We start from the raw sequence: 18,143 nt of genomic DNA on the forward strand, positions 1-18,143 counted from the left end.
CATATATTGGTATTATATTACTGTCAGCAATAATGATACATCACTTCCACATTGTGCTTCAGTTGGTGGGATTTTCTGTCAAAATTATATTTGTGAAATAGGAAGTGTCCATTTGTGTCAGAAATTAAATAATTTACTTATAACGTCCTAAATGTTTTCAAAAGTTTCAAATTTTTGCATCATCCACACTATAACCTCTCTTAAATATGTCGTCATATTGTGCTCTAACACTAAATCTAACAATCCATGGTGCCTATTTTTCGCTTGGCTTGGCTTTACATGAGAAGGGGTGCCAAAAGCAGACATTTCTTTCCTAGGCAGACCTTTGACTCCTGAGCCTCTATCTTGCATACTACACTATTGTCGTACTACTGAAGTGTGTGTGCGTGTTTGATTACCTTTAACCCATTTAGCCCTCTGCTGGTGAATATGCACAGCTACAGCTGAGGGTGTTTATCTGACAAGCTGTGGAAAGACAATCCTCATGCCCACGACCCCTGGGACCTTGTCTGTGACAAAAATGGCATGTCCGTCATGTATGGCATTTTATCATTGTGACCAGGACAAGAAATACTCCCTGTGACAAATTCAGCTCCTCTCTTTCACACAAGATGCAGTTGCTCTTGTACAGTCTGCCCACAAACAAGACACTTAACTTTGTGTGTTCAGGTTACAAGTTGGCAGACGTGTTGGCCTGTCTGGTTATTTGGGTTAATGCTGGCTATTCATACTGTGGATTAGTGTTGGCAAAACAGAGCTGTGTCACCTGTCGCTAATCACAAAATGAAGTAAGCGCCAGGCAAGAATTTCTTCCCTTTATTCATGTATTCAGCTTAGATTTTTGTAACACTTCCTAAAAGCAGAAAAGTATTAGTAAAAACAGATACACCTTTAAGAGAGTCCTTTTAAAACCAATCAATCATTAGATAAAAAAACATGAAAACAGTTTCAGTAAAATGTTAATCATTTATTTTTTCTGGACTTAATTTGATCTAGATCAGAGCAGCAGCTCCAGGTTTGGCACTTGACTAGCCTAATGTGTGAGGATTTATTATTAAATTAGTACACAAAAACATTCACAACCAATATTTTTTTCTTCCTAACCATATTAAGGCTACTACACAATTACAATGTGGTCTTACCAAGAGATTTACCAAGAGTCAGAAATGAAAACAACAATCGTTTGTAAATACATTAAAAGTTATCTGTGCAAATACCTCAATTTGAGATGATAAGACATGAATCTAACACATTACACAACTGATAATTCAGGAAAGCATTGCATAATAAAAAAAAATTGTTTAAAAGAACCAATTCAGCCATCAATTATTACCATTGTCAGTAAAGCTGCATTTTCTCTAAAACAAAAAGTCAAATAAACTGCCATGAAACCATATAGTTAGTAATTGCATAAAATTTGGTGTTAAAATACATCTCAGTTTGTATAATGCATCCAATCTGAATGCATAACGTCACTTATATTTAGTTAAACTGTACGATATATGCACACTGCATACATCCTTATATTTATATTTTAATAGGTTCTGAAAAGGCAGATTGCAATAAATGCTGTGAATTTTAGATTATTGTTATGAACTCATAAACATCAGAGGGCATTCACCCTTTTGCATTGCATTATGCTCTACCTCTGGATTACATTATGTATTTGATATTATAGTATATTGTGAGCACCACAGTGCACACTAAGTCCATGTGATGTGCCAAAACACCTCTACTAGCCAAAACAAGTAGAAGCATACTTGTGCATGCATTACTGGTTTTGTTTATTTTCTAATTGAGATGAAATGTTTTCTAGCAAGAAATTTTAACCATAGTAACTATTATTGAAGTACACTTACGCTATCTTTATTAGCTAATTGATTGCCTTCTTTTCTTTTGAAGGGTATATGATGTCTACAGAGGCCATAGTACAGACATACGGCAGTGATTCCACTGTGCTTGTGAGCAGAATGTACGTACAACAAATCCTGCTGACCCCTCTCATGAAAACATAGTTGTAATTCCTAAGAGATTTTATAAGGCAGAAACATGTGACAGTCTTTGATGTGAAAATCCAACCGTCCAGCTTTCGAAAACTCATTTGTACCAGCACTATGGCAGTGTTGACGGAAAGGCTGCTTTCAGTGGGAAGGCTTTTGTATAATCTTTGCTTCCACAATGATAGCAGGATTCTCAATGTCGGCTTTGCTCTGAACCATCCTCAGCTCTAGTTGTGCAGGGCTGGGTCTTTTCCCCGGGCCAGCCATCTCTGAAACAAAAAAAGTAGCAGAAGTAAAACAGCAGCTTTTTGGAATTTTGCTTACTAGTAAACATAACATGCAGGCGATACATGTTTTCAGTGACGGCTAAGGCTGTTAAACAGCTTGTAGATTATCACACACACAAGAGTAACAGGTAGGACACTGCTCATGTGCCTCCTTCAAGGAGTTATTTACTTGTACCAAAATGATCTTGGTGACATGTAGATTAGTATAATCCTAAATCATGTGGCTTGCCTGTTATTTATCCAATATAATGCTAGTGTAATATACAACATACAACAGTGGTTTACCTATTGCTGCTTATTTTATGAAAACAGTAATTACAAGAAAAAGAACAAACTGTGACGCATAATGTCTCCTAAATATAAATAACAATAATAATAATAAAAATAATAATGACAGTGGAGTAAGGGCAGAGCATTTTACCATTAGCATAAGTAATGGTCCTCTTAATGACATGGTGCATCACTGACACAGTCTTTTCACAGGCCATCTGTGAGAAACCAAAGGGAAAGAAGGTTACATGGAGCTGGCATTTATTCATTATACTGGAGCAACAACTGAGTGTTGAAGGTTTGTTTTTTTTGACATATCAAGTGTATTTGACCTTTAGGTCCTTAGGGTGATAGTGAGTCCAGGCTAGTAACATGGCAGCAAACAGGTCCCCGGTACCCACAAATACAGCATCGACTTTGGGGATGTCCATGTAGATCTTCTGATTGGTTTTAGTCCCATCTGGTTTCACTACAGTGATGGCAGGCCAAGGACAATAGTTAAAACTGCACCTGGTGCGCAGACAAAAGCTCTCCCAGAGTAATTTAAAAGATCGAGTTGTTGTATATCCCAACAAGTCTTCTCATTAGCTATAAGAAAGAGCTGTCTGGAGAAAGTCGGCCTGGTACCATACCTATTTTGTGACTTCCAAGGGCCACTAGGAACTGGTCCCCATTTTTTGAAGGTATGTCTGTACTAGTGAGGACAACAGTCTCTGGACCCATTTTATGAAGCAAGTCCATCACCTGGAAAATACACAGGGTTCCATTTTCTCATGTTTTTCATTTCTCTGTGTCACAAACTAAATCCAAATACAGCCAAACGGAAAATTCTCACAATACTCACTTCAACAGCATCTTCTTCTGTGTTAATTTTCCTCCCAGTTAACAGCCTATAGAGAAACAGACAGTAATGACAGATAAAACACTGATAGCTATATAACAATCCCAGATTAGCACCAAACTTTCATTTACATTGCTTTATTCTTTATTTTGTTTATTTTACTATCACAGAGCTACTCACTCTGCTTCAAACTGATTTGGGGTGAGGATGTTGGCCAAAGGCACTACTTTGTCCTTGTAGACTGGCAGCAGGTGCTCTGGGACGTACTATAGCAAGAAAGATAGCATTTTTCAACTTTTTTCTCCAGGAACAGCAACTTCCCGAAAACAACATTATCCACAATGATAATAGGACTACTGGATATTTACCATAGCACCATGATCTCCCATAACAGGATCGCAAACTGGGGAGAAGAAAACCAGAATGAAAAGCAACGTAAATTCAAACATTAATTTAAGTGACATTGCTCTCTTTAGAAAAATACCCAATTTTACACTCACCATATATCAGGCTGGGATTGGCTTTCTTTAGCCCCTGAATAATATCAACCACCATTTCCAGGAAAGACTGGTCCCTGCAGTATCCTTGGAAAAGAAAGTAATCATTAAATTAATTATTTTAATTATTTTTTTATTATAATTAATTTACTATAAATGATATAAATTAAAAACAGGAGGCCTATTTTTTTTATTAGGGGCTATAAAGTATAAAGTAGTAGTATATACTCCTTTGACTCACCTGTGAGGATGTAGTCATAGTGGTTCACCTTATTGAGTTTGATCCCCTCATACAGCACATTCAGCTCCTCTGCTGTCAGTACTTGTCCCTTCCAGTGGGCATATCCTGATATTATAGTAATCCATTTGGGCACACAACATGTGGATTTTATTAGCACAAATACAGAAATAAACAGCCAAAAAAAAAAAAATAAAGTATTGTTGGCACATTTTGGTGGAACTGAGATTGGATTTAAAGTTGCTGACATACCAAGTGAGGGGACAAGGACATTTGGACTACTTTATCCAATAAAAACACTAGCAATGTGCTATCAGAGCTGTATTTAAATCAAATCAGTAAGCATTCCCTTCTTTGCTTGGTCTTTCCACCACCCGTCTGTTGAGGTCCCTTTCCCCTGTATGTTGTCAAGGCCAAATGGGGCCTCTGCACAGCCTGAAAAGGATGGCTGTATGTGGACTGCCAGTTTCCCCCTTCTTTGCCCCCTTTACACCATTTACTTTGAATAAAAAAGTTGTTTATACTGCAAGAAACCAAAAGCCAAAAGCTTGACCTAGAGTACCTCATACTGGGAGGACTGTACAACAAGCTAACAGCAAAGAAAAAGCTGTGGGTGGAGGGGAAACTAAAGAAAGGGGTTATGAATATTAAATGTCATTAATATAGTAGTATAAACTGTCCAGTTTCCATCAAGAGCAGATGTTGATAATAATGAAAGTGTTTTTGTCCAAATGTCTCCTTCTCCTGTGGTGAAAGAGCATTCTTCACATGCTTTCAGAAATGAGCTCGATGAGCTCTGCTGCATCAACCAACAATCAAATTCAGAATTCAAGTTGCATGCCTTTTCTTTCCTTAATAGATCGGCGAGTAACATTTTTCCTGGCCAACGGCACAAAATGACTAATACAGTAGGAGCGGCACATTCATAGAGCCTGGTTTTCACAAGTCTCTACTTGTGATTTTGCAATTTTCAATATAAATTGGGCAATTTTCTCCTGAAATCAGTTTGTATATTTTTTATTTCATATACAAGTCACTAATAATGAATTGAAGATTTCAAGACTGGCCTAATACTAATACAACTTAGTATGATAAGATAACAGCTCACCGTTCAGGAATACTGTGCATGAAATATCTGCATTTAGATTGATTACTCTGGTATACATTTATATATCGCCAACTTTGCTATACTTGTCATTACATCAGTAGAACTACACAAAATATGCAGGTATGGTAAATTATTTTAAATATAGGTCATAAAATAGAGAAATGCAGATGTAAACATGTAGATTATAGTAAATTAGTTGGTGAATGCTCAGTGTAGTCGGGATTTCACTCTCTGCTTCATAAACTGAAAAAATAGATTGTTCTATTCTTCTAAGAAAACATTTAACCTTTTCTGAGTTAAACCCACAACCTGACCTGACTGAACCCAAACCAAATTGGCAACATCAGTGAAAGTATTTTAGCACCAGATAAAGAGATTTTTTAGTGAAACAGTGAAAGAAGTACAAGAAGAGCTGTTAACTCTGCACATCAGACCTTTTCACTAATTCCTGGGCCACCTCATTTAAGACGCACACAGGAGAGTCTTCTGTGAACAAATAGTTTTGTTTGCACTAATTGTCTCCCACACAAACTAATTGTGTCTCACTCTTAAGCCTGCCATTATGTCATAAATCTGTCTATTTTTTATAAAGCAGATTTACATCCTTGCTTTCATTATATGGCCTTATTTTATTCCCCTTTAAATGCTTGGTTTCAAGCCTTTTACAGAGCATTACCAACAGCCATGCGTTTAAGTAACACAGTGATTGTCGAACCAATTATTTGGTCAATATGATCATAATTTCAGGGGTTAGGGTTAGGGTTGAGAAAATTGACATTTCAACTTATTTCACACAGGTAGTTTTAAAATCATCCTGCCAACCTGTGTGATTGGAGAACTGGACAGAGTTGATCGAGTCCACTTCAAAGCCCAGCACCTGAGAAAATAGCAACAAAGCAGCTGTTAAAACAAAACTATGACATGAGAACAAGACCAACTTAAAAAATGTGATAGTCTGCCCTTTATCATTCTGTTGGATGAGCATGGGAAAGCACTGGCGTAGCAGTTTCATCCTATTTCATCAAGCACGTTGTTAGGAACATCATACTAATACTGGGTAAGGGGTCCCTTTGTTTTCAATGCAGCTTAATTTCTTTGACACATGAATGAAACACAATTTCCTCTGAGATTGGTCAATGTTGACATTAATGTATCAAATGATTTCAGCACATTTTTATTCTGCCAGTCTCATGTGATACCACATCCCAAAGTTGCTGTGTTGGATTTAGATGTAGTAACTGGGAAGGTCAATGAAGTTCACTGAGTTCATCGTCATGTTCATAAAGCCACATTAGTTCATGAGTTTAGATTTGCAGTGATTTATTTTATTTTATTTTATTTTATTTTATTTTTTTTTTTTTTGGGGGGGGGGGCGTGGCTCACCAACAAATGATAACATAGACAAAGTACAGATAAAGTAAGTTGACTGTGATAACTGAGTCTATATACATTAACTGTGGCTCCTGACCTGAGACTGCAGGAAAGATCTTATGCCCTTTGCTCTTGTTGCATGATTGTCTGCTTGGACAATGGCACAGATAAGTAGTTGAAGAGGTGCACGTGATAAAGTACTCGGTGAGTGTATACTGCTGCAGCTTCTGAATGTTACAACACTTGAAAGATAATAACCACAAAACTATTTGAGGTGCTTTTACTGCTATTGCAGCGTGACGATCAACTCAAATCTTCCACACAAAGCAACAGTGAAATAACTGAAAAAGAAGTCATTGGCTTAAAATTCTTCAGACTTCACAAATAATTCACACATTAATCTGGAGGAGAAAACCCCAACGGAGTCAAGACTTGATCAACTCAAGTCACGGACCAGGAGGCACAACTTTAACACCAGGTTCGCAGTTTTTTTGTTTTTCTTCGCCTGTAGCTACGCTGTCTAGTGTGTAGGGGCAAAGTGTGAGTAACGATGAGCTCCCTGAGTCCAAACCGTGTGTTGATTTTTTTCATCGTTGTGCTCTTGCAGCTTTCGCTTGTTAGGATGGGTGATCGAAGCCTAAAAACCGGAGAACGGCCCCTATCAGGTTTCGCCAGGGAGCAAGCGTTGCTTGACATTTCATTTAAATAAATCTAACAGTCAGACAGAAGGAACCGAACTTGTTCTCCGCGTTGTCTCCCTCCCAGCTGTCCCGTTTTCATGTCTCCTGGTTGAGTCTGCTCAGATGGAGTCAACCAGCTCTTACCTGCAGCGGGAATGTTGCCGACTTGTTCCCGACGTATCCCCTGACGACGTGACTCTGAATGGACAACACACGGCACTCCATGACCGCCGACCAACACACCGATTCGGTTTAAAAACACCGGGCACAGACAGCGGACGGAATGAATGGAGACTACAGGCCGACAGGAAGCACTGGCTCTGACAAACCGAAGCTAAGCATGTGACTGACTACTGCCACGGGGAGAAGCAGAAGCTCCGCTGCTGGTGACATTTACACTTTCCCTCAGGCAGCTACACGGACACCTAAAATATTGCATTCAGACGTCCACTGTTAATGTGGGAGACTTCAGCTTCCTACCAAATTAAGACTTAAGAAATTATTTAATGAATGATCAACTTGTTGAGAAAATATTTTTCTCTTGAACTGGGATGTGCACGCGTCTAGTTTAAAATGCTTTGGTTGATTAAGTATTTTTTCTGTACACTATGACAATTATTTAGGCCTACGTCAGGACAGTATACACCATATACAGAGTATTATTGGGCTCTAAACGTGTTGGTTTTAAAACTGCAAGAATATCAATACAGCGATGGCAACAATTTTTAATTAGGTGTTTTCCAGTGACACTGAAACTCACTAAACTCAGCCACATTTAAAATTCCCCGATTACTGTTTTACAAGACTGATGCACTGTTGGTGTAAATCCACATTTATCAAGCAAAGGGAATTTTATCTAAATTACTGTAAGATGTATTGCTTATCCATGGCCCCTCACTCCTGATCCTATTCAGCACTCTGAATAAGCCTAAAATTCTTACCTGATTCAGATGTATTTATTTTCTTTCCCAATGGGGGCACAGAAGAGCATGGCTTTGAAACAGCATGGATAAGGGGAAAAAATGTTGAGTCAAACTTGTTTTTATGTTTGTATATTTTCATGCTTATACATTGTCATATCAATATACAATGGGAAATAACTGATTACGTGGAGTCAAGGAAAGTTTCATCACTTTTATTTTCTTGAAGAATGATAGGTGTGGGGGCACTCCGTCGGGGCAGGCTGCAGCCCTCTGACCTCCCACCGCAATCTTAATGCACCACAGCACATTCAGGGTTACAGGCTCACGGTGCAGGGCAATGCTTCTTTGACTGGGATAGAGGAAGCACAGGAAAGGGACGCTTTCACTTGTCATTAGTCATGGCACGGCTCCGGCGGCGGACGGTTCGGTCGGGTACCCGTGGTCTTCCTCGTTGATGGACTTTGGTGCTGGTCCGTGGCGGCTCCCTGGTGGCCTCTGTTGGTCCGACGTTGTGTGTGGTGGCTCGCCGCTTCCCTTCTCCCTTCTATGGGGGTTTCAGGGCTCCACCCGGTGCTTGGACCGTTTCTTCCTGCGGTCTCCTGGTCCGCGGGTCCGGCACCGTGGCCCCCTCGCCCCTGCAGCCGGCCGTCTCACCCGTGTCGCCGGGGGATTGCTGGGGCTCCCGGTAGGTCTCTTCGGTCGGCGGGGTTCCTCCAGCTCGTCCGGTGGATGGGCGATGGGGTTCGGGTTGTGAGATGTCGGTGGCCGATGTGGATGGGGGGTGTTGGGGGAGATGGCTTGCTTGGGCGGTCCGGTGATGCACTGGGGGCTGCGGTGGCTCTCTGGGCTTGGTACCTCACTCGCTCCTGCACACAGGGTGACCTGAGCCTCTGGGCCTGGCGATGGTCTCATTCATATTTAGGGGATGCCCACACGCATGTGTGGTTTCCCTTGCCAGCTCGTGTTGGAGCACATCATGAAGAATTGATGAATCCTGCCTAAAATGGGCTGAGCTGCTCTTTCATTCCATCACTATGTACCCTGTCTTTGACTCGGCTCCTCTTTTAGGACACTTTCACCTACCTCGACTCCCAACTCTCCACAGACCTACACAGAAACCCTCTGGGCTCCAGTGAGGTGACAGGAAAAGCACAGGAAAAGCACAGCATCCTTCACTCCACCAGTTCCTACCAGCACTACCTGCTTCCCTTCCCCTGTCCATCCTCCCACATCCTCTCTGTCCTTTGTTCCCCCCTATATTTCCACTGAGGGGTAGCACTTCCCTCCCTGCCACACAAAGGTCATTCCACTCAATAGAGATCCACAAAGTACATGCACGCACTGACATAATAAAATATTTAGCTGTAAGACTGTAACTGCATCAATCTCATATAATGTTGACACTCTTTGGTGTTAAACTATGAGGACAAATGCAGACAAAAAAAAAGAAAGAAAGAAATGAATGATTGTTGTATTATATGGGCTCTGTGTCGATTGAATCTTAAAATTGCTCAGGTACCTCATAATAAACAGCTCCAACTCCTTGAGAACAGGTTATCTCAGCAGTGTAGTCCATTGCATCATCTCACAAGTTCAGACACCCCAATGACTCATCGTCTTACCTGATTCAAACGACCAGTCACAAACACGTCAAAGTATAAATTAAACTAAAAGGGAGAGACGTTAACCACCTATACCAACTTAAAAAATACACCTATTGATTGGTCTTTAAATTCAAAAGTAGGAGTTCTTTTCCTCTGCTAATAAAATTTCTGACTGTGTACGTGTCATGAGGAAGTTTGTACTATGAACCCAGCATTCAAGCACTTTGCTAATTTGTGTGTGTTTTAACGAGCGCTGTTTTAACTTCTCCTTTAGCATTTGTTACAGCAGTTTACGTGCAGCGCTGCTTTCAATGAGACCATGTAAAAATGACAACCCTGCCCTGAGTCTGCGCCCTGAAGACTGCCGGCTCAGCTGAACCTGCCAACGCTCACGCTCAGTGAGCACTTAAATTCGCGAGCCAGCGGGTGACGTCACGCGCCGTCTTAAATCTTGGTTGGATATCCCTCCGCCGTCCGCGGCCTGTATTCATCCACATGCACGGGAGCTAGACCCTCCTCTTACGCTGGCGCGCGGGAGGGGAGGAGCCAGGTACCCGCTAAACTGACACGTAAGTGGCCTGCGCAGCTTTTGAGGAAGAGACTATACGGTCTGCCTCAGCGGAACGCGGGGACGGCTTTAGTCGTATCTGACTTGATGTAACGTTGGCCCGTCCCGGACCAGACGCCTGTCTTCGGACTCTGCCGAGCGACGCCGGACCGTCGGAGAGGAGAGCCACCCCCCCCCCCCCCCAAAATGAGATTTTCAGTGTTTATTTCTGTCCTGCGGTCGGTCGGCCCGGTGGTGATCGGCATTTCTTTAGGATTCACGCTGAGTTTGCTGAGCACAAACTGGACGGAAGAAACGTGTTACCTTGACGCCAAACAGCGCGAGGATGCGAGTCTGGGTCAGGATGGGCTGCTCAAAGGAGCCCGAAAGCCCAACTCCATTTCGACCCCCAATGACATGGAGTCTGAGGAGGATTTCCAGCCGAGGATAGTCCCGTATAAAAATAAAGACCAGCAGAGCACTCCGAAGAAAGTTTTCAGGTAAGCTGGCCGGGGGCTGTTTGTGGCTTCATCTTGTTTTGAATGCACACAACAAGAGTCCAGCAACAGGCCGCAGTGCAGGTCATGATGAGAAATCAGTCATTGTGCCGGGCTACTTAACAGCAGTTGTACAGGTGTCACCATGTTGCTTGTTGTTTATTGTTGTTATCAGCCAATTTCTAAATAAAGTAAACCGCCTCACTTCCTCTGCTGGTTTCAGCCCGTGAACAGCCTTAACCCTGCAGGATGTCCAAACATATTTTACACCATGTCTCCATACTGATGGATATGTGCTGTGTGTCAAATGTTTCTTTCAGCATACACATTTCCTAGATAGCGCTCTTGTTTGACCATTATCTCTCACACAAAAGTGCACACCCAACTTTCGCATAAAGAAAGTTGTTCTGAGGTCAGAGGTGTAAGTGTCAAAGCTATAACGTTTCAAAGGCAACCCATGCCCGGCAGCATTTTCATCATCAACTAATATGACAGTTATTTCCTCAAATAATTGATGATTGTATTTGTATCTTTTGGCATATCCAAAAGTAATATGTAACAACCATCTAGAGAGTAAACCAATGTTTCAAGTTTTTGTGTAGTCAAAAGGAAAGATCCCTTTAAATTGTATTGTTGGACGTTTATTATGATTATTATGATTAGTTGAGGATTCATTTCTTACCACCTATTAATAGTATCAGCTCTAACAGGAGGCATAATTGATTAAACATTAAGCATAACAAGGAAAGAAACTTCAGGCTTGGATTTGGCTTGGTTGCAGTGATGAATCACAGTGCGTGTTCTTGCATGTTAACTTTTCAGTAGAGGTCAATTTTTCTCCTTATCTGTGTAAATCTGAATGTATGAACAATTCCCATGAAATTGTTTCGACACACAAGATTTAATCTGGATCAAAAATTTAGCCTTTTTATAAGTGTGAATCTTCAGTCACTATCAGTGAGTGTTTTAAAATTATTTACACAGGTTTGATGCGGTTTATTCAAATCACTGTTTATTTAGTTGCTCTTTGATTTCTTTTCCAGGGCTAGATACATTAGCACCGAGTTGGGGATGCGAGAACGCCTGTTTGTTGGCATCCTGACATCCAAAAACACCATGAACACTATGGGGGTAGCTGTCAATCGCACAATTAGTCATCATTTGGACACTGTAATCTTCTTCACTGGCACACGCAACCGCAAAGTCCCTCATGGCATGTTTGTGGTGTCTCATGGAGACGAGAGACTGATATGGAACATGTTTCAGACCATCAGATACATTTCAGATCATTACATCAATGAATATGATTGGTTTTACTTCGCCCAAGATGACACCTACACAGAAGCGGATAGGATCAAAACCCTGGTGGCGCACCTTAGTATGGATCGAGAGCTCTATATGGGCAGTCCTGAGGAGTTCATAGGAGGAGAGATGGAAGGGAAGTACTGTTATGGAGGGTTTGGGTACATTGTGTCTCGTACCTTGCTCCTGCGACTCCAGCCCTTCTTGGAAAACTGCAGGAATGACATCCTGAGTGCCAGACCTGATGAGTGGCTCGGAAGATGCATAATTGATTACACCAACACAAACTGTGTCAGTGAGTTTGAGGTAGGCTGGGTTAATTCTTCTTCACTTCATACGCATGTCTTATAATCAAATTGTACTTTAAATTCATGCAGGTGTGTTTCACCTTCTCATTCTTTCATGCTCAAAGGAAACAAAAGGAATCAGTCCATAATAATATTAATTGCATTCAGATGAGCCTTATGAAAGGTTCTCCTTGTCGATAGAAAAATAAGACTGTTATACCAGGCATCTCTTGGCTTAGGGACAGCATTTAAAATTGATAGGCAGCCATATTAAACTGTGATTACCAATCTCTCGCAGAGGTGGTATTTATATTGCGAAGTAGTTTGCTAATGCCCTTTTGTCTTTCTTTTTTTTCCCCCCATGGCTCCAGCAGCACCGTTGTGTAAATAGGCGAGCAGGGCACAGCTGAGTATAGCCTTACATGGATTCAATGGTGTGAAAAATCCCCTGTGGGTCAACATGCTGTGCTCCTATAATGTCATTAGCATTTAAGGTCAAACAAGCTCTGTGGAGCCTTGATCTGTGGAGCCTTGTCCCAGTGACCTTTGAGGCGATTGCTTACTGCAATAGTTTGCTTCCTCTGAGTAATCATTTGTAGTGTTTTTTTACAGCTATGAACATACTTTGTACACACACAAACCTATAACAAAATGTGATGCTACGCTTCATAAATGATTGAGTTGGGCTGAGATATCATTTTTGGCTTATTTTGAAGTTGTTTATTGCTGCCATTTTCTCCTCCTGGGCTATGACCTAGAGAAGGAAACCATCTTGTTTTACAGTCGAATGACTTGCATGGCTAACTAAAGTTCCCTGAGCCAGAAGGGCTTCGGCAGAACCCTGCCGATAAAGGAGAGAGGCAGGGCAATATTAAATAGCTTGGTATCAGTGAAGAGGACAGTATGAGCATTGAGCCAGACATCAATTTTTCTGTTCAAAGAGAACAGTAATGCCAATTAGCCACACACAATGGCTCACTAAGAGTACCATGACAGGCTGTAAGCTGTTGGCAAACATTTAAAAGTGTGGCATCAAAGCTCAGTTCAGCAGTGACACTATTCCATATTTTTTAATAGCTTGATTAGATTCACTTTTTTCAATCATTCAAGATCCTCAGGTGTTTTATGCGTTTCAATGACTGTGTCTTTTAATATGGATTCTGGTGCCAGGGTCAGTCACTTGTAAAATTAGTTTTCACATTTAAATTGTTAAGTGTTTCTTTTTAACCAGACTGATGATAATTTATAAATATATCAAGTGGTAAATTAATTAGGATGAAATATCTTTTAAACCTTATATTCCCAGAGCAAAGTTACGTCCTGAAAATTAACAAAACTCTGACAGTAAAACCGTAGTTGCTTAACAATAGTATTCTGTTCTTACAAAACAAATCTCATTCTTGACTTCACGATGCAATTATTGCATAGTGCATTGCATTGTCTGTTTGTAGTGGGAATGTCTGTTTGAATGGAAGTAGCGCATCTTAACAACTTAGCTTGGAATAACATTGGTCATGTTCTTAGTCATTCCAACTTTAAGATGCCTCATGAAAATATCTGTCTTTCCTTCAAGGAGCTTCAGTATCACCATTATGAGTTGGGGAAAAACTCAGATCCAGCCAAGGAGAAGAGTGAACAATTACAGAAAGCTCTGACTGTCCATCCAGTGTCTGATCCTGAACAGATGTATCGACTGCACAGATACTTCACTGAGATTGAACTCCAGAAGACTTATGATGAGATTGCTAAACTGCAGGTAAGATGATCTCCAAGTATCACATTTCGCTTGGAGTTCAGTCAAAAATAAAACCTGACCTTTCTTTGGTCTGGTCTCTCCTGCTGTAGATCTAGAATTTCACAATTTTAGTGTTGCATCCGCGTAGTGTCAGTGGCTGCTGCATCGATTTGAATGCTTCTTTTGTTTCCACAGGCAGAAATAAAGAATGTAAGTGTGGTTGCTTTTGAAGGCAACCGAAGCGCCCAGTGGCCAGTGGGTATCAATCCACCTTTTGAACCCAAAACTCGTTTTGAAGTTCTGAAGTGGGAATATTTTACAGAGGAAGAGATATATTCATGCATCGATGGCTCTCCCAAGTGTGAGCTGCGTGGCATTGACCGCATGGATGTGGCCGATGTCATTGACACAGCCATAGAAGAACTGAACAAGAAGTACAAGCCGGTATTACACCTGAAGAAGCAGCAGCTGATTAACGGCTACAGGCGCTTTGACCCCATCAGGGGCATGGAGTACACCTTAGACCTCCAACTGGAGGTAGTAAACCAGAAAGGTCACAGCCGTTCCATCACCAAGAGGGTTCATCTGGTTCGACCTTTGAGCCAAATAGAGATAATTCCCATGCCATATGTCACTGAGGCTACAAGGGTTCACATCATTATACCCCTTACTCAGCAGGACCGAAACTATGTTGACCATTTCCTTGAAGTCTTTGCCTCAAATGCCTTTGAGACAAGCGAAAATGCCATCCTAACATTGTTGTTTATCTATGACCCAGTAGAAGCACAACAAGTTAACCAGAATGACATATTTGCTAGTGTGAAGGCTCAGATTAATGCTTATGAACGCAAATATCCCACAGTGAAAATCCCTTGGATAAGTGTCAAGACAGAAATACCATCCCAGATCAAGTTCATGGACATAATTTCTAAAAAACACCCAGTTGACACACTCTTCTTCTTGGCTAGTGTCAACACAAATATAAATTCAGAATTTCTGAACCGCTGCCGCATGAATTCCATAAACAACTGGCAGGTGTTCTTCCCCATTCATTTCCAGGACTACAACCCTGATGTGGCCTATCACAACCAGCCGCGTCCAGCCACAGTTGATCTGATCAGGGACGCGGGCCATTTTGATCGCAGGTCATTTGAAGAATCCTGTTTTTACAACTCGGATTACATGGCAACACGCACACGAATGGTGGCAGATGTACAAGAGAATGAGGAGATTCTTGAGACTATAGATATGTACGACATGTTTGTAAAGTATTCAGGTCTGCACGTATTCAGGGCAGTAGAGCCAGCATTGCACCAGCAGTATCGTTACCAAGCTTGCAACCCACGACTCAGTGAGGACATCTATCACAGATGTGTTCAGAGTAACTTGGAAGGTCTTGGTTCTCGTTCCCAGCTTGCCTTGCTGCTTTTTGAGCAAGAACAAGGAAACAGCACTTGAAACGCTGAGGAAATGTCTGTTCTGGTTTTAAATGGCTATTAAAGGTCAGATGTTTGATGTTGTAACATCTGGACGAAAGCTAGAATTTGGGGTTAACGAGAGAAATGCATGTAGGCTAGTACCATAAATTAGCAGTTCCCCTTTGGCTGAAACACAATATACATTTTTACAGTTCATGTGGTTAAATATTGTAGATGAACTCGTCTGACACTATCCATCTTCCAGTATGCATAAAGGTTTATTTGGATTATGAGTTTTTAGGTAGTTTGGAAAAACAGATGCAGTACATTCCTTATATTCCTTATATATACAAGTTGACAATAATTGTCCAAACAGATGACTACATATAACCAAATGCTTTTGTTATTCTGATTATTTTTAAAGTTGCTTTAAACTATTTTTGACCACTAGAGAGCAGATACCCAAGCAAGCCTAGAGGGGTACTGTTGGCTTTTGTGGTTCTTATAGTTAAAGTGTCAATCAAACTTCCAGCTATAATCCCTCCATGTTCCTAACCACCATTTTGTCTTTGGTTTGGTCTACCAACGTCTGGCATAAATATTGTTGCTGATCAGGTGTAGTGGGTATAGCTGTTCATGGTCTTGTGTAGGTGGTGGATTAAACCAAGTGAACTAACATAGTGATGGCAGAAAGCTCAAGTGGGTTGTTGCTGGTCAGTGGGATCAGAAGTAGCAGCTATTGTCATTTAAAGAATGTTTTAATTAAAATCAAAGATATTTTAAATGGAACTTGGATGTATCAGTATAATAGAAAAACATACATTATTTTGTTACACCGTTAGTTTGCCCTCTCATAAAAGGGTACTGTAATATTGCGCTTGATATTTACTGATTTTGAGTATTTTCATAAGCCCATCTTGTTTATGTGCCTTGACACTGGCTTATCCTATGCTGGTACATTTGAAAGGATTACTCCTTCTGGTGTTGCACATTTAATGTTTTTCATCAGAATTTGGATATAACATGAATGATAGTTTTAGGTGGACAAAGCCTGTTACATAGCTGTGTTTTCTTTTTTTGGGTTTAGTTATATTGACGTTGAAAAGTTTGCAATCTTCCACAAATCGCATACGTGCCTAAATGCTAAGAGAGGGTGTAGATAGATACAGGGAAGTACCTATTATTAGTGCTCACTGGTCATCCTCATTGGCTGTTGGTGTGAACTTGAGTAAAAAAAAACAAACAAAAAAAAAAACAAATTCTTTGTCACTTTCTTACAATTTTTAAAAGGTTTAAAATTGAGGAAAAGTAAAATGATTCATATTGGGGATGAGTTGCCTTGTTAGATGTCTGAAGTGATGTTCAGGTGCTTCATTCTTTAAGTGTCCTCCTTGAAGTAAGTAATACTTTAAAACATCTTATAAATAGTTTAGAAATTAAGAATGTATGAAAGATTTTTCTACGTCACAAATTGTAGGCAGGTTTTAGACTATATAAATGTTCGATTGTTCCAAAGGGTGTGACTTGACTGTGTTTGTTTAAAAAAAAAAAAAAAAAATAATAATAATTTGTAGGTCATTGAATGGTGTCGCTGGTTTCCATTTCCTGTGCTGGCTGCTTTCTCCCAGTTGCAGTATGATTCAATGGGAAGCCTTTTCCACTTTACTGAGCAGAGCAAATGGCACCTGACACCAGATTAGAAGATTATAATGTGCAATATTACAAAGAACACAACTTGACAGATGTCTAATGGTGAGCAGGACTTTAATGTCAACGATATTTGCTGCAAGTGTAGTAGTGTACAGTATGTCACAATACTGTTCATGACATTACATAAATTAAGACTAATGATAAGTAAATACACTGTAATGTCTTTTCACTAGACCTTTTATATATTTTGCTGATACCACCTACTCATTCTCAAGTTTACTTTTAAATACATAACGATTAAGGCAAGTCCTTATATTTAAACTTTAATTGGTTAATATAGAATGGAAACACTAAATTCACGGTGCTGATCCAACACAGTGTTTACTGTATTTTCCGCTGCGTGAACAGACCACGGTCAGTTGTTGCTGAGATTTTTTTGCATAAATTTTGTAACGCATCTCTAGACGAGAGAGCAGTCTTTTTCACCGTGACATGAATGTGTCAGTTAATGTGCAGGATTGGAAACTGAATCTTCCAGAAAAAGGAAAAAAAATAAATAAATAAAATAGAAAAAAAAAAAAAGAACCCACTGTGAAAGATGGATGTCTGAGATTACAATATGAAGTTGTGGTGATCTGTGTTGTATTTGCCTTCTGAAGACATATGAAACTAAATTTAAGGGAGCGTGACAGATTAATCACCCAGTGTTGTTAACACAGCCGTCATCACTGAGTAATGTCTCCCACGTATTTTGTCCATAAGTTATTTATCTGTCATTTCATTATGAATTATGCAGATTTGTGTCTGCACTATCAGAGTCTCTTGTGACATTCTCTGTACATTTCTAAATATTTTATAGACACTATTTTTAAGCCTTTTTTAGCATTA

General features: G+C 40.3%; 2 protein-coding genes across 2 annotated transcripts; one reads left to right on the plus strand and one right to left on the minus strand.

Moving 5' to 3' along the window:
• Positions 1-862: 862 nt before the first annotated feature.
• LOC115061953 (pyridoxal kinase-like) lies at positions 863-7,639 on the minus strand. The gene is made up of 11 exons (XM_029530546.1): positions 7,437-7,639; positions 6,064-6,118; positions 4,137-4,241; positions 3,899-3,982; positions 3,767-3,801; positions 3,579-3,664; positions 3,402-3,447; positions 3,190-3,301; positions 2,890-3,026; positions 2,709-2,775; positions 863-2,269 (listed from the first exon to the last, which is right to left on the minus strand). The coding sequence occupies exons 1-11, from the start codon at positions 7,515-7,517 to the stop codon at positions 2,142-2,144; spliced, it is 936 nt and encodes a 311-aa protein (XP_029386406.1). The 5' UTR covers positions 7,518-7,639; the 3' UTR covers positions 863-2,141.
• Positions 7,640-10,387: 2,748 nt separating this feature from the next.
• On the plus strand, positions 10,388-17,862 carry chpfa (chondroitin polymerizing factor a). Its single transcript, XM_029492914.1, has 4 exons — positions 10,388-10,866; positions 11,907-12,471; positions 14,026-14,208; positions 14,383-17,862. Exons 1-4 carry the CDS (start codon positions 10,574-10,576, stop codon positions 15,643-15,645), a joined length of 2,304 nt encoding a protein of 767 aa, XP_029348774.1. The 5' UTR covers positions 10,388-10,573; the 3' UTR covers positions 15,646-17,862.
• Positions 17,863-18,143: the final 281 nt, after the last annotated feature.

Source organism: Echeneis naucrates, chromosome 21 (assembly GCF_900963305.1).
Source record: "Echeneis naucrates chromosome 21, fEcheNa1.1, whole genome shotgun sequence".
NCBI classification, from domain to species: domain Eukaryota; kingdom Metazoa; phylum Chordata; class Actinopteri; order Carangiformes; family Echeneidae; genus Echeneis; species Echeneis naucrates.